The sequence below is a fragment of the Aethina tumida genome, chromosome 1, assembly GCF_024364675.1.
Source record: "Aethina tumida isolate Nest 87 chromosome 1, icAetTumi1.1, whole genome shotgun sequence".
Lineage (NCBI taxonomy): Eukaryota > Metazoa > Arthropoda > Insecta > Coleoptera > Nitidulidae > Aethina > Aethina tumida.
This window is the reverse complement of record NC_065435.1, coordinates 79,004,037-79,026,158: the sequence shown is the minus strand read 5'-3', so window position 1 is coordinate 79,026,158 and position 22,122 is coordinate 79,004,037. Positions and strand designations below refer to the sequence as shown.

Here is a 22,122-nt window from a genome sequence, read left to right as displayed (position 1 = left end):
TTTAACACGCGTTTAACTAAATATTAATGAGTAAAAATAATTTTTTTTTATTCGTTATCTAAATTATTATGATGACTTTAATAAATTGTTGAAATTCATTTTATTGCCATTTACTACACCTGACAATGAGTTAGAACGATTTATCATAATTGAAATAAATTTACTTGTTAGATAAAGATTGGTGGATAAATATAATATGTATTATTAAAATGTTTTAAAACGAATTCGTCATTATTTTTATCTTAGAAATACTTTAGAAAAGTTTTATCATTTTCTGAGTAAAATCAATAAAAACATTTGTGGTATAAATATTAAAAAAAAAAAATGTGGTTTTCCCAAGTTTAACCAAGATTCGTAATCCCTAACGCAGCTTTAACTGGCAATAAGTAAACGAATTCTTATCCAAATCCAGAAAAAACAATTTGAATGTATTACTGCAGCGACCGTGTTTGAAAAAATCATCGACATATGGCAGATGGAATGCCGAGGAGACCGTATGGAATTTATGGACTAACTGTAGTGATGATTTGTCTTCATATGAAATGAAATTATGGAAAATAGGGAAATTGTAAAGTTAAAATAGAAGAGAAACTTCATTTCGTTAAAATGTTTAATTAATTAACGTTATTTTAAATTTTCAGAATTAAATAAATATTTGAACGAACAGCGAATAACCAACATCAATTCTGATAACTTTGGGAGGAAACCAAATTCTTCGAAATATTTTAAAATAAATTAATAGGAAAATAGAAGGTTCTTTTATTTTTAAATCAACAATACAATACTTGAAATGTAAAATTAAAATAGAAGAGAAACTTCGTTTTATTAAAATTTTTAAATAATTAACGTTATTAAACTTTTTCAGAATTAAAAAAATATTTGAAGGAAGAGTGAATAACCAAAATTCTGATTCTCATAACATTGGGAGGAAACCAAATTCGTCGAAATATTGTAAAATAAATTAATAAGAATATTGTAGGTTTTGTTTTAATTTTTATTTTCAAATCAACAATAAAATACTTGAAATGTAAAATTAAAATAGAAGAGAAACTTCATTTTATTAAAATTTTTAATTAATTAACGTTATTAGAAATTTTCAGAATTAAATAAATATAAGGAAGAGGGAACAACCAAAATCAATTCTGATAACTTAGGATGGAAACCAAATTCGTCGAAATATTATAAAATAAATTAATAGGAAAATTGTAAGGGTTTTTTTTTTAATTTTTATTTTTAAATCAAAAATAAAATACTTGAAAGGTGATAGAATAACTATGATAAAATATTTCAATGGGTATCAAATATCAATTTTTTCTGTAATAAACAAATAATTTCAAATATTTAAATAACCATTTGTTTTAATACACACACACACGATATTGTTTACCTTGAAACAATTAAATTTTTCCTATTGTAAATTAATGAACAATAGATAAAAATAATTTTGTTTACAACAATTCAAATAAGAAAAATGTATACAAGACAATTGAAATTAAAAATTGGCCAAGGAGTTGTGAATTTTAAAAAATGTTCATAACATTGCCACATAGAGATATATGTACCAAACTTTATGTATTTACATATAGCTATAATTTTCCTGTGTTGTAACAATTGTTACAACAATGTTGTTTACTATGATATATAGACAGTGATAAATATGGATTTACCTATTTTATTCAGTTTATTGACTATTCTATTCTATCTGTTTTATTTAAGTCAAGAAAATAAAAATAGAAACAGTTCAAATCCAGTTATATTAATTGTAATAAAATATACATTATTCGCTTAAAAAATTAAAATTAAACTTTCACTAGTTGTTCCTAAGATAATAAACCTAAATACGTTTTTTAGTTTGAATAATTTTTATATTAATTGTGATTGTTGTATTGTTATTGGATTAACTTGGTTCGAGACATTCAAACAAGAAATCTAGTTGAAATAAGGAAAATAAAAATCTAGTAGAAAAATTGAATCGGCCATAAAGGCAAGTAAAACGCATAAATGACATAAGCGAACCAAGGTCGCGGCCACGTCGATCGAGGCCAAGAGCCCCAAGACCGGCACCAAGAGCAACGTCGCATGCCGCATCTCCAAACGCCGGCCGGTTCAACGTCGCTCTTCGGTGTTAGGTTAGGACGACCAATCACCGTCCGCCGTTCGTTTTATGCCCATATATGGTAACGGACGTGAATGAATCGGCTAGTGGGGGAACGCCGGCAAATGGTTTCGCCCGTCCAGGGGGTGATCGGCTGTTTGTTGTTAACAATTTTGATGTTTTTCAGCGATTGTTGGTAAATTGATTGTAAATTTTGACACTAATATCGTCAGGGGCTGACAGACGATCAATTTTTTCGGCAAAATTACGTCTGGAATCAGGGAATAATTTGAATTTGGCGGCAGTTCACCCCCCGTTTTGTAGAGTACAGTTGCAAGACCCGCGAACCGGCTTCTTCCCATTCGTTTGTTGATCGTTGTTGTTTTGTGACGTGTCCTGTTCAAACGGTAAGAATTTATCAAATTCCCTAATTTTTTTTCCAACCCTTTCGCAGTAGGCTGGATACGAAACGAACGGCGCGGGATGCACGCGAGCGTTTTTCGGCGTCACGCTGGCATCCCGGGCACCTGTTATGTTTTGACTTTAATTTTGTCCGCGCGTCCCGAAATAGCTCCATTCAACAACCACCTGGTTGATCCCGTCGCAATTTACGTACTGATTGTAATTACTCGACGAAAATCTCGTGAACAAACGAAAAAACAAATGTGTGTCACATATAGTGCGGCGAGCGGGGGGGTGGGGTCATTGCGGATCGATGGAAAATGCTCACGTTGAATACCATATAAGGAAATCTTTTTGGCTGCGCACGCGCACTGGCTGGGGTGGGACGCGTAACTATATAACAGTTGAGGATCCGCTTATTGCCAGACATTCCAGTCTTGTGATATTTGGGGTGCGTGTCGTGTCGTGCGCCGGCGAGTTAATTTATATATTTATACAACTAAATCATTTTTTTAAATCTTCTCCAAAGCCAAAAAGTAAGTTTACAACAATTGTGTGGTGCACAAATAGGATATCGCGGGTTTTTTTTTTAATTATTTAATTGTGATTGTGTTTAGTTTAATCGGTGGATCTAGATTTTTTTTTTCGCGATTGTGGGGCGTTACCCAATTTTTTTTGATTTCATTAAACCGGTTTTATTGAATTTCTTTTTCGAGCGATAATTTTCAAGTCGGAAAAGCGGGTTTTCTTTTCGAATAGCCGGGTTTTGGCGTCGTTGCCATGGGAATTTTTGTTAGAAAGGGCGTGTTCCACGTCACGTGATCCCCGGCTCCAACCGACACTTTGTAACGGTTCTCGTAGCGATTTGTCTAATTGGGATATGTAGTGTGGAAATTTATGGGGACCGTATATTTTTTTTAGTTTTAACCGTTACTTATAATAATTCGAACTTGGGCGTAGCCGTTGTTTATTTTCAACAACTATCTATTTGAAAAATGATGTTCAGAGTTCAATAGATAATTAATAATTAACTAATATCGTAATCGCCCATTTGCTTATATTAATTGATTAATTGATTGTTTTAGATAAAAAAAAAAATATTTTTGTTTAAAGAAAAAAAATTTGGTTATCAAGGCGATATTAATTAATATAAGCAGTTACCAAGTTACATAATGAAATATATGTTTTGACATTTCTAAATCGCCTATTGACGTGAATTTGGTCATTGAATTAATTTGGTCATTTTTTCCATTTGCAGTAATAACTAATCCAACAAAATGTGTGACGAAGAAGTAGCCGCATTAGTCGTAGACAATGGATCCGGTATGTGCAAAGCCGGTTTCGCCGGAGACGATGCACCACGTGCCGTCTTCCCATCCATCGTCGGACGTCCCAGACATCAGGGCGTCATGGTCGGCATGGGCCAAAAGGATTCGTACGTCGGTGATGAAGCCCAGAGCAAGAGAGGCATTCTCACCTTGAAATACCCGATTGAACACGGTATCGTAACAAACTGGGACGATATGGAGAAGATCTGGCATCACACCTTCTACAACGAATTGCGTGTGGCCCCAGAAGAGCACCCAGTTCTCTTGACCGAAGCCCCATTGAACCCTAAGGCCAATCGTGAAAAGATGACACAAATCATGTTTGAGACCTTCAACACACCTGCCATGTACGTCGCTATCCAGGCCGTACTCTCATTGTACGCCTCCGGTCGTACCACCGGTATCGTATTGGATTCCGGCGATGGTGTCTCTCACACTGTCCCAATCTATGAAGGTTACGCCCTTCCCCATGCCATTCTTCGTCTGGATTTGGCTGGCCGTGACTTGACTGATTACCTCATGAAGATTTTGACTGAACGTGGTTATTCCTTCACCACCACCGCTGAAAGGGAAATCGTCAGAGACATCAAGGAAAAATTGTGCTATGTCGCCCTTGACTTCGAACAGGAAATGGCCACCGCCGCCAGCTCCAGCTCCTTGGAGAAGAGCTACGAACTTCCCGACGGTCAAGTTATCACCATCGGTAACGAACGTTTCCGTTGCCCAGAGGCTCTCTTCCAACCATCCTTCTTGGGTATGGAAGCCTGCGGCATCCACGAGACCACTTACAACTCCATCATGAAGTGCGATGTCGACATCCGTAAGGACTTGTACGCCAACACCGTATTGTCTGGAGGTACCACCATGTACCCAGGAATCGCCGACCGTATGCAGAAGGAAATCACCGCTCTTGCCCCATCCACCATGAAGATCAAGATCATCGCACCACCAGAAAGGAAATACTCCGTATGGATCGGTGGTTCCATCTTGGCCTCTCTCTCCACTTTCCAACAAATGTGGATCTCCAAGCAAGAATACGACGAATCTGGTCCATCTATCGTTCACAGGAAGTGCTTCTAATTTCACATTTATATATCGCAAGCATTCCATTTATATTACATTGCTCGTTCCACTTTGTATATTTATTATAACCTGCGATAGGCCTCCAGCACTTAGGAGCCAAATTATGAACTGCCCATGTGAACGAAATTCGTTTTGTCATACATGCAATAGGCCAAAGTATTATTTACTGTTTCTTTGATTGTATTTATACATGTGCAGAATAAGACTTATTATATTTCTTTTAGGCTAATATGGGAAAATAAAAAAAATTGTAAAACATTTGATTGTACTTTAATTTATTTCACCTTTTGTAATAAAAATCTTTTATAAACAACTCATATTTTTTGATTACCAACCAATGTCACAATTACTTTTTAACGTTTCCAGAATCATTGTGAAAGTATCACATTCAAATAGAAAATGCAGTCAAACTACCAAATCTTGATTATGCTGAAACATTTCTGATGAAATGTTACCAATCCAAATCAGTTAAACAACGTTAATTGTTAGAAAGCCTTTTGATTATTCACAATTTTTCTCTTTTAAATGAGCAGAGAAAATTCCAAGTTGATTCAAGTTCAGTTACATAAGTCGTAAACGATATGTGTGTGCCTTACCGTACTAAAACAACTATTAACAAAAACTACCGTTAATTAGATACATTTTTGGATAATTATAAAACTAGAACAAATTATTTTCTTTCAGTTTGTATATGTACTACTTAACTAATCTAATTAAATAGTTGATCTAAATTGAAAGACGTTTTAAAATAAGAATAGTGCTGATAAGATTAGTACACAGGTCTAATGATTTGTACAAATATTTTAAAGTAATTTTCAATGTAATTCCAAAGATTAAGTATTTTTATACTTTGATATTACGTTGATTACTTAATTTTTGCTAGCATTTTATAGACAACCAACTTAACATAAAGTACTAAAAATTTTAATAAATATTTTTATTGAATACTCATATGTAATAATTTAAGTCCAATGTCTTGAATTAATAATGGAAGGCCCATATTCTTGGTAGTCCTCATTACTGATCCACATCCTTCTAAACGACGAAAGTGTCGAGATTACCGATCCTCCGGCCCAGGCCATTTCACTCCTAGACTTCGAAGCAATTATTCCCAATTCGCGAGAATATTGTCTCTTCATTTCCTCGTGCAATCTTGCCACAAAGCCGGGAAATAAAGTGCTACCACCAATTAGCACTATATTGTTGAACAATTCCTTTTGATACGTCTCACTACAGGCCATTATAGATTTGTATACCATTTGAGACACTGATAAACTGCCTGAACCAACCAGTATTGGTTCAAATAGTGGTTCAGAACATCGAAATCGTTGGTCTGATACGGTAAGTTTCACACCATCGGGCAGTTTGTAAACCGCTTCCAAATGTGACAAAGGTTTACTCAACTCCTCTTGAAAATCTAAAGCAACATATCCAACCTTTTCTTTCATCGTGTGCAAGGCCTCAATATCGGCGTGCGTCCTGCAATAGTACCCGACTTCAGTCATAATTCTGCTCAGGTACTGCGTCAGATCGAATCCTCCTAAAGCACTCTTACATATCGATCTCTTAATATCGCTTCCGTCGCAAAACGCCACCGTTTTAGTATAATAGTGCCCTACATCCAGCACCAATCCGTTTGTCCTTCCACTACCATAAATCGCCAAAATTGCATCCATAGCCATCGACAAGCCCGGAACCCCAAACTTTTCAAAAAACAATTCCGCCATTCTCTCACGGTTCTGGTTCGATTCCAGTGGTGGTTCCGTCAAAAGCACAGCATGATGTTCCGAACGTATCCCCATATATTCATACATTGTTTGGAAAAGGCTTTCAGTTTCGTCCCAATTTATTGCTAGACGATGTTCGTTGGATTCGTATGTACTTACTTTGTCTCTACGTAATGTCACTTCCGGATTGTCTTCGTCTGCGTATCCGGCTCTACAATAACCCGAACCTGCGTCGATTATCACTGGCTTTCTTTTAAAGAAACTCATCTGAAAAAACAGAATTAATGTAAAAAATTAAAAATATAATTAATTCGTACCTTGTGCACCGATTCGCAATTATTTATACTAATTGTAATTGAATAAAAAATCGGATATATCAAATTGCATACATATTTCGGTCGGTATCAACTAAAGTAGATTAACCGTTAATCTTATCTATTTATTTGATATTCAACTTTTTTATACAAGGAAAATATTTATTCTAGTTTTATCAGTAAAAAATTAAGTCAAGACTAAATTTAAAGTAAGCCATAAATATATGCATTTGTTTTTCTTGAAAATATGTAATGTGAATCACATTTTTTAAATTCCTTAAATCACTATTTAACAATTTTTAAACAACTTTTAATTAGTTTAAATTACAGTACTGAATCACTGAATCCTTTATTTAAAGTAAAACGTCATAAATCAATTTATTTATTAAATAACAAACACATAGAAAAATACAATTTCAACAATTAAATCAACTGAAAGTATACAATTATTTGGCAGCAATTTGCTCAACAACATGACTGAACACTTTAGCTGATGGAGACTCAGGTAGTTCTTTAACACACGCCTTGCCTAAAAGTTGTCCAACTCTTGGATCAATTGGAAGTGTACCCAAAACATCTATCTGTGCCAGTTTAGCCAAAGCTTCACCTCCACCTTTGCTGAATATATTTGTGCATTCTGTACAATGTTGACAAACATAACTATAACAAAATATTCATTATTAATTAAAATTATGATAGTTTAATAACCAACTACATACCCACTCATATTTTCAATGAGTCCTAAAATTGGAATGCCAGTCTTTTTACAAAATGTAATTTCTTTCCTGACATCTTCAATAGAAACTTGTTGGGGAGTTGTTACTATGATAGCGCCATCACACTTAACACTTTTAAGATTTTCCATTATAGTTATATGCTCATCAGACGTACCTAAAAGTGAAATGAATAAATCAGTCCAATCAACTAAAACATTAGCCATATACCTGGAGGTGTGTCAATAATGAGGTAATCCAATTCACCCCAACAAACATCAGTTAGAAACTGTTTGACCATTGCAGTTTTCTTTGGTCCCCGCCAAACTACAGCACTATCTCTGTTTCCCAACAGGAAGCCTATAGACATGACTGCAAGTTTCTGTTCTTGATCTGCATAAACTGGCACCCACCTAAACAAGTAAATTAATAAAAACAAGCATTTTAATGATCAACTTTTCATTACCCCCCATCCGATTGATGGACATCCTGCCCTTCCAATTGTAGCAAATAAGGAACACTTGGGCCACATAAATCAACATCAAGTAAGCCTACCTGAAACGATAATTGCAATAAATTTTGTTATTGTCGGGTTGTGAAATTTTACTTTGTAGCCTTTTTCCTTAAATGTTAAAGCCAATTGGGTGCTGACAGTGGACTTTCCAACACCCCCTTTCCCAGAGAGAACCAATACGATGTGCTTCACGTTTTCTAACATGTTTTTCAAATGTGACGACGCAACAATAACAAAAACCGCAAAATGATCACTATAACCTAGAAAATTTAATATCAATTGGAATATGTATATGCAACCAGGTTGGCCATTCAGGAAACCGATTTTCTGTAAACTGGTTATTTTCGTTGTACAAATTCGGCACCTTTGCACTCGGCACGGTTCGTTTTTTGAATCAGGACGCAAGTGCCCTGTTTTATTAGACGCGAAGTAAACAACTATTTCGTCTTTTTCTTATATCATTACTCATACTTGAATATATGAAACTCAGAACGAATCTTCAACATTGTTGGATACTAAAAAACTGAATGCGGAGTCATAACAGTTCCGTTTTAATTCAGAAACCGATATGTGCCGAACGTAGTAAACGCAGACGAACACTCGAAATTCGTTTTAGATCCCAGAAAGTTTTCTGACTACACTGTATGCAACACGGATTCCACGACAGGTGTAGTTTAGTTGCATACTTCAATTACGCATATAATATTTTTTTTATTAGTTAACTTTTCAGTTTTAATAATACATTTTACAATTTGGCAAATTTAATAAAATCAAATTGATATCCATAATAATCAAAATTTATCAGATTTATAGTTTATTTGGGGTTGCTAAGCAACAAATTTGAAACAAGTGTACACAACGTAACTTGTCTAATTGTGTTTTCCCAGCCACTTTAAAAAATGGTAAAAAACAATAAAAAATATGTAACACAAAATAAATAATAGAAATTTCACAGATTCTCAGCAGATCAAAACCCGCTTTAGGTTCAGGAAATGATTCAGTGAAAACTAGAAGCCGAAATGCGATGGAGAACAACAACTCCCAATTTGAGGAGTATTTATTTAAACGGGATTATACAGGAGCAATTACACTACTTGAGGTAAATTTTCATTATTTATTATTTATTTTAGTTTATTGTTTCATTATTTTTTATTTATTTTAGTTTAAAGACCAAAATACCTTAACGGATCTTTGGATGGCTTACTGTGCTTTCCATAAAGGCGATTACAAAAAATCATTATCATTATATGAAAAACTCTATCAACAGCATACAGATCTCGATAATATAGCAGTTAACATAGCCTGTTGCTACTTTTACTTAGGTAAACAACACAATTTTTCATTTGTTAAACCACAATTAGGCACAATAAATTTTCAGGAATGTACCACGAGTCCAAAGAAATATTACAGGAAGCTCCAACAAATGGACTAAAAGTGAGACTAAATTTCCATTTATCACACAAATTAAGAGACGAAGTGACCCTTATGGAATATCACCAACAGTTACAGGACGTTGTGGAAGACCAATTGAGTTTAGCAGCCATACATTATTTACGAGCGCATTACCAAGAAGCAATAGACATCTACAAAAGGCTATTGTTGCAAAACAGAGAAAATCTCGCGTTGAACGTCTACGTAGCTTTGTGTTACTATAAACTGGATTATTATGATGTCTCTCAAGAAGTTTTAGGCTTATATTTGGGTCAGTTTCCAGATTCGGTCATAGCGATCAATTTGAAAGCGTGTAACTCGTTTCGTCTGTATAATGGTTCGACCGCTGAAACTGAAATTAGAACAATTGTCGAACAATGCGCCAACGCTGGTTTCGGATACGATCTCATCAAGCATAATCTAGTGGTGTTTCGCGATGGCGAAGGTGCAATGCAGGTACAAATAAGAAAAACCTATAACAGATAGATAGATAGATATTTATCGTCCGTTTGGTTCGCTTTAGATATTTCCCGCACTGGTTGATGTTGTACCAGAGGCAAGACTCAATTTAGTGATACACTATTTAAGAAACGACGACACTAAAGAAGCCTACGAACTTTTAAAGGATCTTCAACCTTCCGTGCCTCAAGAATACATACTTAAAGGTGTGGTGAATGCAGCGTTGGGGCAAGATTTAAACTCGGTGTGTCCTCAATAATTTTTTTTCTGATTGAATAATTTTATTGAAATTATTACAGCATGTGCATATTAAGGCAGCGGAGGAATGTTTCCATTTGGTTGGAAGTTCAGCGAGTGAATGCGATACAATCCATGGCAGGCAGTGTATGGCAGCTGCGTACTTTCTCTCTGGAAGTTTCGAGGAAGTTTTGGTTTATCTAACATCTATTAAGAGCTACCTACATTCCGACGATACTTTCAATTTCAATTTTGCCCAGGCCAAAACTGCTTGTAATCAATACAAAGAAGCTGAAGAAATATTCTTGCTAATAAAAGACAATAAGATAAAAGAAGATTATATTTATGTCTCGAACTTGTCGAGGTGCTATGTTATGAATCGCAAGCCGCAGTTAGCGTGGGAGTTGTACTTAAAAATGGAAAATAGTACAGAGGGTTTTAACTTGTTGTTGTTAATCGCGAACGATTGTTACAGGATCGGAGAATTTTGGTATGCAGCCAAAGCCTTCGATATGCTAGATCGTTTGGAGCCCAATCCGGAATTTTGGGAGGGGAAACGTGGTGCTATTGTTGGGGTATTTCAAGGTGTTATTGCGAAGAAATTGCCGGTTGATAATTTAGGAGAGGTTTTGCAGATGTTAAGGACAAGTTCTTCTACACAAAGCGAGCAAATTGCTAGGATTATTAGGAAGTGGGCCAAAGAACAACGGCTACCTCTCTCTTAAATGCATTTTTCATTATTTTAAAAAATTAAAATACTATTAAAATTTTAACTATTGTTAACGTTGTTTTATTGATACTTTTTGTAGTGCAGTAATAAATAGTAAAGTTTTTTCTTAATTAAAGCTTTTAATTCAATGAATTTGAAATTGAATTCCAAAACTAAATAATAATGCACAATCTAATCTAAGCCACATAAGTTTGACGTGGAAATACGTAAAAATGGAATTTTAATTCGTTCTGTAAAATGATTTATCATTGAAATCATTTTTCATTTAAGTTTTTTTAAATCAAAATGCTTTTTACATTAGTTTTATGGTAGTTTCAATTTTTAAATTTATATGAACAATTACAATTGTATTACTATTCCATTTCTCTCTTAAATGCATTTTCATTATTTTAAATAATTTAATAAATTTAAATTAATAACATTAAAACTATTAACGTTGTTTTAATGACACTTTTTATAGTATAGTAATAAATAGTAAAGCTTCTAATTCAGTGAATTTGAAATTGAATTTTCTAGGTAAGACTAAATAATAAAGCACAATCTAATCTAAGCCATATCCATTTACATATACCACATAATCCGCTTGTGAAACTCGTTTCTAAAAATCTGTTGATAACTCGTTATCACTTCCAAAAATTTTGTTACAAATTTATCAAAACTATTTAACTATGATTACTTAGAATTTCACTGATATGCATAAATCATTTTGATAATGGCCAATCATTAAATTGATTTCTTATGTTGTCATTTAATTATAGTTTAATTTCATAGTTTCTAGTTTTGCAACAAAGACAAGACTGTTGCGCATCGAATTGTCGGATCAATCACATAATTAGCGACACAGATAAGTTTCATAATATAAATAAATTGATGAGTACAGATTTTGAGAACGTGTCGAAAGCAAAACATGGAAGTAACAATAATAGCAGACGCAGATAAGCCATAATTGCATTCAACTTTATAGATATCGTATAATTATTTATATTAATCAGAACCATTTATAGAATCATAAATAATACTACAATAATTATGTGTTGCAATATGTTATTGGCTCGTACATAATTGCAGAAAATGGTGACAGAATTAAGAGTTCTTTGACCAATATTTATGTAACATAGGATGTAAATAAAACAAATATTTTGTTTGAAAATAATAAATAATTTAATATTTTACTAGGGAAATAAATACATTTTTTCTAGATCATTCAAAAACATTCTCATCAGACATTCGTTAATAATTGTCGACTTTCTCCATATAATTTCGCAGCGTTTCGTTAATCTCAACAATGGGTTCCGGATCAAGTCCAGTTTTATGTACAACTAATAATAAAATAGAATTACAAAAATACAATATTATATCAGACTAGAATTTCCGTTAAAACAATATTACAACAGAGAAAGATGAGTAAACGAATCTTTCGGATTAAAACCGTACTAGTACTAAAGATTACAGAGTTTGAGATGAAATGATATAATAAATAAAATGAGGAAGGTGCAATTAGAACTAAATACGTATCTGGCAAATGTACAATAAATATAGGTATAAAAAATAAAAATAATAAATTATTTACAAAAGCCAATGTGGCTTACTCAGATAACTGGCCGTTTCTTTCAGTAGCACCAGTTATCCACTACAACAACATCTGGTAATTAGTTAATAATTTGAAAATCCTATCTAAACAGTTTTTAGAATACTATATTGGTGTTCCCTGATGATCAGTATGTATATGGTACTGATACTAGTCTTTGGTAGCACAACATGAACTAAGGCTATAAGGAATACGGATACTCCGACAGGTAATTGGTTAGACTCTTTGGCAAGTCCAACTGAGTGTGGGGGGCGGGCAATATGGACAGCCTGGGTTTGATGGACGCCTCCAGGGCCTTGTGTATCGCCACCCTAGCCAAATGTTTCAGCGAGCCGGGCTCCTTCTTCCTAAGCGGCCGCTCCAACAGTATGCTGGAGTACCACTTGCCTTGTGGATCCACCCACACCTGGGCGGCGTTGTTCGCCTTGCTCTGGTTCACGTAGTGCTGCACCAGCTCGATCACGCTGGGGAACATCGGCATGGCCGATTGCAGGTGCTGCTGCGCGTCCAGCCTGAAGTAGCCGTTGATGTAGAACAGGCGGACCGACGTGGGGCCGCGCTCCGTCTGCACACTCAACGAGAACAGGAATCGCGGATCCGACGAGTTACGCACCAGGAACGTGCCGATTTTACTGTCCTTCAACAGATCGTTTGCCTGCTCGTAGCTGATGCCCTCGTAGTAGAATCCTGAAAGGCGTAACGCCGAAACCGTATCGCGTAACTTTTGCAGTTCCGTCTCCGGTTTGGAGTCTGCGGGCGGCGGAGCCAGCTGCAGGGGCGTCGCAAACGACGGTATGACGAAGGCGAGCGGTGCGCTGGGCGACACTTGGGGCGAGGCACAACCGCCGCCGCCGCCTCCACCTGTGCTCGCACGAGGCGCCAGCAGATCGGGCAAGGGCGTGCGCATCAGACTGGTCTGGGGCGTGGAGGCGACCAGGCCGCCGCCGCTCAGCGCCTGCATGGAGCGGCGCACACTGCAGCAGGCGGGAGCCATCGGGGCGGCGGTGCAGCACGTGAACTCGTGCCTGCAGTTGGGACATGTCGCGCTACAGCCTAACATTGCACGCTAATGCCATGCCCAATTGTCAACACGTCGGTCTGAAACAATACAAATTATGTCAAATAAATCTATTTTATTTTCAGATTCTATCTATGTTTAGACTATTTTTGTTTGTTCACAACAACACTGAATTTCAGAAAGATAAATCGATTTCAATAAACGCTTTGTGAGTCTTAGATAAACTAAATAAGTTACAATCTACACGTGTCTTCGGATCGGATCATTGTACTTGATCATGTAACATATATGTATATTTATCTTTCATAAATATGTTGTATCTATGTATTCATTGGGATTATTGATGAATTTAGGAAATTCCGACACAAAAATGATGTAATATAACTTTCTTCAAACGTAAAAATATTTACCTGACATATTTAAAACCATGACTAACAGACAAGAATAAATTACGGATCGTGGAACCTTGATCTGAACTGGTTAACTGTTCCGTGAATCGCGAATCAAAGACTCTTTTAAATCTGAACGGTTAATTTAATCAAGCAACAAATAGCGATTCCCTAAATAATTATTAGAAAATCTGTGACAAAACAAAACAAAATTCGATCAATCCTTATCAATAGGATAATTAAAAAACTTAACATATTCAAAGATTCATTCATTGTTGACTTTTGCTTGTACGTTAATTGAGAATTAATTTGTTGTAAAAAAATGTCCATAAATATTTCAGGAGTTAGATAACAGTTAACTATGTGACGAAATTGAATAGTTTTTTTTTCAATGATTGATTTAAATCGAGTTATACAATTATATGAATGTTTTTTTTACTCATGTCTATCTAGTTTCAATACATATTGACGTGGAAATACGTAGAAATGGAATTTTAATTCGTTCTGGAAAATGATTTATCGTTAAAATCATTTTTCATTTAATTTTAAAAAAAAATCTAAATGTTTTCATCATTAGTTTTATGGTAGTTTGAATTTCTGTGGCTTTTTTTTTTGTACATTATACAATATAATTTTATAGCACAGTTTTTTATTGAATTTGTGTGCCATGTGAAAAATAATACACAATAAAAGACAATAAAAAACAGAAATATTGAGAAATTTATTTGATGTATTTGCTGAATTTGTGCATTAACAAATAATCTGAATTCCACCCACAAAACTCCGTGAAACCATGGCCACGGCTAGGCAGAACAGTCCCAATTTCCAAGTACCACCACTCTACCGAGAAGGAGGCCGTTCCGCACTCGATTATTTCGAGTCGCCATTTCTCACAGCTCTCGTACCTGCCTGCCGACCGATCCGAAGGGTTCCCGCTTCCCGGTAGCGGACGGGGCAGGTGGTGTGCCCCCCTCGCACGTTCGACTCCTTGCGAGGGAACAAAACGAGACAAAGAGGCAACGGATTCCGGGAAGGCTGATTGCGGCCCGGTTCGCGGAACCGCACCGGTTCCACGTACCACAACGTTCTCTCGAAGCCGATCGTACCGAGAAGAGAGTTCCGAGAGACGCAGCGGGCGATGGTACCGACACAAAAGGATCGGTTCGGGCACACGTGGTCGTCGAATGGTTTTCGTTCCTTTTCATTTTTATTTTTGCATCTCTTTTTTTTATTTGCGGAATTCGGACCGAATAAATTACCTACGGTTCTCGTTCGATCAGATTTTGGGAATGACGGATGACAAGTATTTTAAAGTTTTAAACTTTCTTGATTTTCCATTTTAAAAATTATAATAAATGCTTATGTATTATATATATATTAAATAAAATTTTCCGTTTTTTAAGGTGTACTAGTAAAAACACATTTAAAACTTTAAAAGGTTTTTTATTTTACATAAAGAATTTTTCGTAGAAATAAATGCATTATTTTCTATTTGATAAATAAATTTAAATAACTTTTATTTTTTCCCTTTAAAACAATAACACTTTTCGTTCTCATCGCAAACCTTTCAATTATCTTGAGCATTGTTTTCAACTTAATATTTGTTTTAATCAGTCAATCAAACATTGAATTTAGTCAGATTCGTGATATTTCCCAGCGTCAAATTTCAATTGTGTTTTTAAAAAACGATAAAAACAATCGGACTTATCAAAAATTAAATTGAAGGAATGTGACATTCGTATTTAGATAGTTTCCTTGAATTAAAAATTAATTCATGTCAGTTAAAACACAGTTTTCAAGGAATTCGAATCACATTACTCAATTCTGTTAAAAAATAAAAAAGTTACAGTCTATTTATAAAATTAACACAAGAATAAATTTAATATTTGTTTATTCGAATTTCGGTTCATCGACATTTCGTGTTTCCGTTTCGTCCGGAAATCGCGTCGCGTTCGGAATCGAAAATCTCCTAAAAAAATTCCCACTGACATTGTTTCAACTATGTAATGTAAATATAGCGTGTTATATAAATAAGTTTCTCAATTAAAATAAACATTATCGATGCATTTCCCCGAATGAATACAATTAATAACTTTACAATGGTTGTTTTCGGAAACGATTGTTTAACAATTAACAATTTCTTTCTGATTTAAAACAATGTATCCATTTTTGTTTTCGGTGAAAGTTGCGTACAGTATTTGTTCCAGTTTACCGAGAAAATGGTGTCGCAAGAATTGTTAGAATGGAATGTTTCGACTTTTGCATATATGTAAAATTCATTGTTTTAAAAAATCGTAATTTTTTATTGCCGTGTTCTATTGTTTTATATTTTAAACGTCAACGTAAAGCAATGAACATGTAAAATTTTAAATTGAATTGTCTTATTTTAAATCGCGTTTTACTAAATTTATTATTGATTTAGTTACATTATACAATAATAAAAATCTCTAAAAATCATGTTCTTTATTTCAAAAACTGTCCTTAAACATAAATAAACATAAAAATTAACGAAATTTTATATTTTTTTATAAAATTTTGAGAAATTTAAATGTTTCAATTTAGCTTTAAACAAGAGTGTGTGTATTTGTATCATATTAGTAAATGTAAAGATCCCAACTAAATACAATAAGCACAAAATATAAAAAACGTAATTTTTAAAACTTTAACATTTACTTAAACTTAAGCTTCAAAAAGATATATCTACTTTAGTTTTATACAAGAAAAAAGTTATAAATGTAATGCAATTAAATAAGATAATTAAAACATATTACGAAATTTCTCATTAGATTAAACTAAAACTAAAATCATTATTTTCAATTTAAAACCATCCAAAACATTTTTTTGGTTTTAAAACAATTTGAGATAAATTTCAATTTTTTATTAGAACGTCCTATTGTTCTTTTCATTATAAAGTCGACAGAAAAGAATAAATTTGAAATATTAACAATTTTATCACATATTTAATTAATAATTAATGAATGAAATAAATGAATTTTAGGAAATAAATAAACAATGATTACTTCCAGTTATTTAACAAATATTTAACATCAAAACTTTTAGTGTAAACAACCGAAAAATAAAACGTTACATTTTAAATAATTTATGACACAAAAAACAATATAATTCCCAGTAAATGACAATCAAATCGCGTATCTCGATAAAAAAATTCTAAGTAAGCATTAATTATAATAATTCAGATAAAAATAAGATTTCACGCAAACGATAAAAGAAACTATGGAAATTTAAATAAATCGTTTAATAAAATGTTTGGAGTTCATAACCCCATTTGACACATACACGGTACATTTTTCCATACATAACCCTTTTCGAAAATTCGATGCAACGTTACTAAAAAATGAAAGAAACGAACGTCGAAAACCCGTTTCTGCACAATTTCTTGGTAGTACCATTTGTTGTTAACGTTCCGGGAACGAAATCTTGACTCCTTTACGTGAGCAACGCGACACCTAACCTACAAAATTCCGAAGAAACCGTATGTGGAAATGTAAACGACCCTGAATATATGTGTGTATGTGTGTGTGTGTGTGTGTGTTTTAATTAGAAGCAATTATCTGTTCTTGGTATTATTATTATTATTATTATTATTATTATTATTATTATTAGACAATATGCTGATTTATCTGTCGAGTTTTAAATAATAGCGGTCCGATTTATAATGATGATTCTTAGAAGTTATTAATAGGACATCCGTTGGTACAACAACAAACGCTCACCTGTACATTACATCCATGGTAAATCCGAATGTGAAACGGGTAGCACATTAATCCTAATAAACAATCGTAAAGGCACACTTCCTGCACAATTCACTCGGACGACTTACGGGCACATAATCCAGGGGTGTAGCACACAAACAAAAATTACGAGCTCTAACCGAACCTCAGTGCAACCATCTAGCGCAACAGTCTCTGGCCGAGTGCGCCTCCGAATCGCCGTGCCGTTCCAACTTGGAACTTCCAAGTGCACGGCGCAGAGCGAGAGACAAGATGGCGGTCGTTGTGTCTCCGTCGCACCCGTCAGACAGATAGCGGACAGGAGCGAGACGGAGCGGTTCCGAGAACGCACACACGGCGTAAGCGGACGATGGTGGGGGAGTGTGTACTGGGAATCGTGGTTTCGTGGAAGCGGAATATGTATGAGTATATTTAGCCCGGGGGTGAGACCCACGGTGCAGCGGTTCTAAAAATGTACGGGCCCCCGACCGGGTTTCGGGATCAATTGTGTCTGGACGGGTTTTTGGGTCACGTGTTCGGGACGGCTTTGAATGGAAGATGCTTTAATCAATTGGCTTGGGCTGATTGGATTGATAACTGAGAGGATTCTGCTACTTACTATTAAACCATTACTATACTTATACTATATTACCAAGTATATCATTACTATTTTTTAATCAAACTGAATGAGTATAATTTCGTAAACAATTCAAAATTGTAGAGTTACTTAAAAAACTACCAAATAAGCAATTTCACAATTATGTCAAATGTATTTGAATAAATCAGTATTACAAAATCCTGTACTGTAAAACTGTCCATTGTTTCAAAACAAAGAGAGCTTTCTTACCAAATACACAATTATATCTCATAATAATTTAAATAAGACATTTAGCATTTCCGAATTATCATGCATTTCTAACAAAAACATTTTTAGTATTTATACATGTATTATGTGTAAGGCAAAAATCATGCTTCTTTGGTGTCTGATTTTTTTCTTTCAATTTCTTCTTCAACAATTTTTCAATATGACTTCCATCTTTTATTTTATCACTATACTTTTTTTTTCTTTTCAAGATCCTGTCCTTCATCTTTTTTGGTATCTAATATATTTTCTGTGACTGTTAATTTTTCTTGGACTGTCACTTCTTCTTTTTTAATTCATCTTTAGTGTCTTCCAGTGCTTGTTTGGTTTCCTTTAATTTTTTGGCTTCTTCTATTTTTTCTTTAGTATGTATTATTTTTTATTTTATTTTAATATTCTCTTCAATAGAGTTTTCTTTCTCATCCTTTATTTCATTACTACTTGTCTCTTCCTTTTCTTTTAACTCGTTTGTGTTACATCGTATTTTTTTAGAATTATCTCGAATACAATATTCATAATAGAATTTTTTATTATTAAACAATTTTTGCATGAGTAAAAATAATAAAAATAATAATAAGATTAAAATGATTCTTTTCTTTCAATTTCTTTTTCAACAGCCTTTTCAATATGACCATCTTTTATTTTATCACTAACCTTTTCTTTCTTTTCCGGATCCTGTCCTTCATCTTCTTTGGTTTCTAATATTTTTTCTATGATTCTTCTTGTACTTTCACTTCTTTGGTGTCTATTATTTCTTCCTTATATTTTAATTCATCCTTAGTGCCTTCCAATGTTTGTTTGGTTTCTAATAATTCCTCATTTTGTTTGACTTTTTCTTTGGTTTCTTTTAATTTTTTGGCTCCTATTTTTTCTTTAGTAGTATTATTTCTTCTTTTATTTTAATATCCTCTTCAACAGACTTTTCTTTCTCATCTTTTATTTCATTACTACTTGTCACTTCCTTTTCTTTTAATTCGTTTATATTACATTATATTTTTCTAGAATTATTTCGAATGCAATAATAATAGAATTTTTTATTGTTAAACAAATTTTGCATGAGTGAAATTAATAAAAATATTAATAAGGTTAAAATGTGTTGTAAATGGTATTTATGAATAATATGAAATAATATTGTACCATTTAGTGCATTTCTATTTTTATGAGAAACTTTAGTTTTAACAGCTTTGGAACATATCTGAAAAAATAGTAAAATTTTTATCAAAGTTCTAACACGGAAATTGTCGGAAATATATGGCATACAGTTTGTTTATTAATTGTACTTCCTTACAATACTAAATTATAAGGTTACAAGTTTTGAATATAAATTTATTCAGGTATAAAATGACATATGCTATAAAATTATTATGTATTATTAGGTAGGTACAATTTATACAAGACATTTTCTGATATCCTTAAAATTGTACAGATAACTAAGTACAGATAAGAAATTCTGTATTTTTATATCATATAATATAATTGGTAAATATAATTATTTTTAGAATTAAGACAAAATTATTTGTTTATTGATTTGTAAATATAAATGAGATAAAATGTTGCAAAAATGTTCATTTTTCGAAATAAAGAATTTATTGCCGACTTAATAATATGGTAAATGTTTAGGTTCATGAATTTGTCAACAATTGCTATTAAACCATTGAACCATATTCATTTTAGTTGAAAACTCAATAAAAAAATAAATCTCAGTATAATCATATTAGTATTTTTTTATTAATATTGAAGAGAAATAGTAATTTCACTATTTTTCTTATCTCTTTAGACAAATAATAATCCGTTTACTAATAAGACAATCGTTATCAATTTCCATAACTCATTACGAAAATGATTTGCTGATGGTTTCCATGAAGTAGCATTACTCTCAGAAAAACTTGCCAACGAATTTCATAAGATAAGATAAAACGGAAGTAAACTTAATAACAAAAATCCTGGAATAGCAATATTCAAATATTTCAAGTACTCATTATCTTTGTTATCTTTTATCACATTTTAATAATTTTTTTTAGCCAACACTGATTCATATTCGAAGGAAATCAGTTATCTAGAAAGTTTACAATTAGTACTGATACGTCACATTTTGTATTTATTGTAATTATCAAGTGTAAATTTAACAGCTTGATAATTTTTAAAAATTTCGCATCCCAATATTTTAACAAAATTACGAAAAACACATTGAACGGAACGAAATGGAACCAAAACATGTTTGGTTACCGCTGAGTGTAGTACCGCTTCTAAAAACGGCCAACATTTTGAATGCATCTGAACTTTCATTCGTCCGAAGTCAGTTTCACCTGGCTTCTCGGTAGTACCGCGATTAATCTATCAGCCGGTCGTGTTTTTGATTTCCATTTTCGCGTGGCGTTGCGTACGCATCGCGTCGTACCCGCCGTTTTGCAACCCGATTTTATTTAGAAAGCTATCGCGCCCCACTTCGGTACACGAAACGAGATTCCCGGAACGCATTCCATGCACTCTCGCACGATCAAATTTTATTCGGAATTGTTTAAATAGTTTTTTTTTTTGCATCGACGTTAGTCTTTTCTTGAGGTGTTTTTATTCGTTTATTATGACAGTGACAGTTGGTTGATGATAAGAAGAGGGAAAATATTTGTTTAGATGTTCTAGTAGTTACAAATTAGTAGTAAAGCGGAGATAAGATGATTATTGTAAATATAATTAAAACTCAAGTACACTCATAAACTTGTACGGAGAATGTGTTTTTATGTTTTGCATAAATTGATGGCAAATGAACATTGAAATTTCATGTAAATTCTTATAAATTTTAGGAACAATGTAGAAAATAAAACATTTGTTTGATGAACCTGTTCAAATAACGAAAGACAAATTAAATATTATATATATTATACATGAACTTTGCTTTTTTGTCACATATCTCAAAAACAATGGTCTTAATAGTAAGAATATATTCTTAGTAGAATTTATATTGTTTTATTGAATAAAACACACTTTCAGTGGGAAGAAAAAAAATTAATTCCAGAAAAAAGCCAGAAATTAAATAATTACTCTCCAGAATTTTGTCGAAAAATACTTTGGAGTGATTAATTCAAGTTCAATAGAATAGGATCAGATGGTACACACAGTAGAGGAAACGTTATGGTTTTGGGATTTCTTGTCTTGGCATGTTATAGTACCATTCCAGAAAACTATTGATAACATGGACCATTTCGTGTTGCTAACGACCTTTGCGAATATCTCGTTGAGTGTATGCCTTGCCGTTTATTCGCGGTTATAACGAACAAAAGGTACCCAAGTTATGCATAAATTATTTACTAAATGTATATTTTTTTAATGTGTGCTATTTGTATGACGTCACAGCACACATTATTTTGTTAAAGCTTTAAGATAAGTAGAACTTAAAGCAACCACTGTACATATTTAAAAAATTTTATTTTCTTAAAAAAACAACAATATAAGTAAAAGTGAAGGGTTTTAGTTAATGAAACAATAAAAATAGAAAGTCGTTTA

At 33.4% G+C, this 22,122-nt stretch overlaps 5 protein-coding genes and 1 long non-coding RNA gene across 6 annotated transcripts; 3 read left to right on the top strand and 3 right to left on the bottom strand.

The window, feature by feature from the left end:
* Window positions 1-2,876: 2,876 nt before the first annotated feature.
* Window positions 2,877-5,022, top strand: LOC109608430 (actin-5C). The gene is made up of 2 exons (XM_020024859.2): window positions 2,877-3,033; window positions 3,756-5,022. Exon 2 carries the CDS (start codon window positions 3,775-3,777, stop codon window positions 4,903-4,905), a length of 1,131 nt encoding a protein of 376 aa, XP_019880418.1. The 5' UTR covers window positions 2,877-3,033; window positions 3,756-3,774; the 3' UTR covers window positions 4,906-5,022.
* Window positions 5,023-5,870: 848 nt separating this feature from the next.
* LOC109607581 (actin-3-like) lies at window positions 5,871-6,902 on the bottom strand. The gene has a single exon (XM_020024091.2). The coding sequence runs from the start codon at window positions 6,900-6,902 to the stop codon at window positions 5,871-5,873; it is 1,032 nt and encodes a 343-aa protein (XP_019879650.2).
* Window positions 6,903-7,315: 413 nt separating this feature from the next.
* Window positions 7,316-8,528, bottom strand: LOC109608718 (cytosolic Fe-S cluster assembly factor NUBP2 homolog). Its single transcript, XM_020025248.2, has 5 exons — window positions 8,270-8,528; window positions 8,129-8,217; window positions 7,894-8,075; window positions 7,669-7,840; window positions 7,316-7,609 (listed from the first exon to the last, which is right to left on the bottom strand). The coding sequence occupies exons 1-5, from the start codon at window positions 8,378-8,380 to the stop codon at window positions 7,396-7,398; spliced, it is 768 nt and encodes a 255-aa protein (XP_019880807.2). The 5' UTR covers window positions 8,381-8,528; the 3' UTR covers window positions 7,316-7,395.
* A 604-nt stretch (window positions 8,529-9,132) lies between these two features.
* Window positions 9,133-11,064, top strand: LOC109608870 (intraflagellar transport protein 56). Its single transcript, XM_020025428.1, has 5 exons — window positions 9,133-9,275; window positions 9,339-9,498; window positions 9,555-10,063; window positions 10,131-10,310; window positions 10,366-11,064. Exons 1-5 carry the CDS (start codon window positions 9,201-9,203, stop codon window positions 11,026-11,028), a joined length of 1,587 nt encoding a protein of 528 aa, XP_019880987.1. The 5' UTR covers window positions 9,133-9,200; the 3' UTR covers window positions 11,029-11,064.
* A 1,106-nt stretch (window positions 11,065-12,170) lies between these two features.
* Window positions 12,171-18,385, bottom strand: LOC109608386 (cytokine-inducible SH2-containing protein). The gene is made up of 2 exons (XM_020024816.2): window positions 17,763-18,385; window positions 12,171-13,719 (listed from the first exon to the last, which is right to left on the bottom strand). The coding sequence occupies exon 2, from the start codon at window positions 13,679-13,681 to the stop codon at window positions 12,803-12,805; it is 879 nt and encodes a 292-aa protein (XP_019880375.1). The 5' UTR covers window positions 13,682-13,719; window positions 17,763-18,385; the 3' UTR covers window positions 12,171-12,802.
* A 2,602-nt stretch (window positions 18,386-20,987) lies between these two features.
* Window positions 20,988-22,122, top strand: LOC126265079 (uncharacterized). Its single transcript, XR_007547628.1, has 2 exons — window positions 20,988-21,551; window positions 21,610-22,122. It is a non-coding gene; the product is annotated as an uncharacterized LOC126265079 (long non-coding RNA).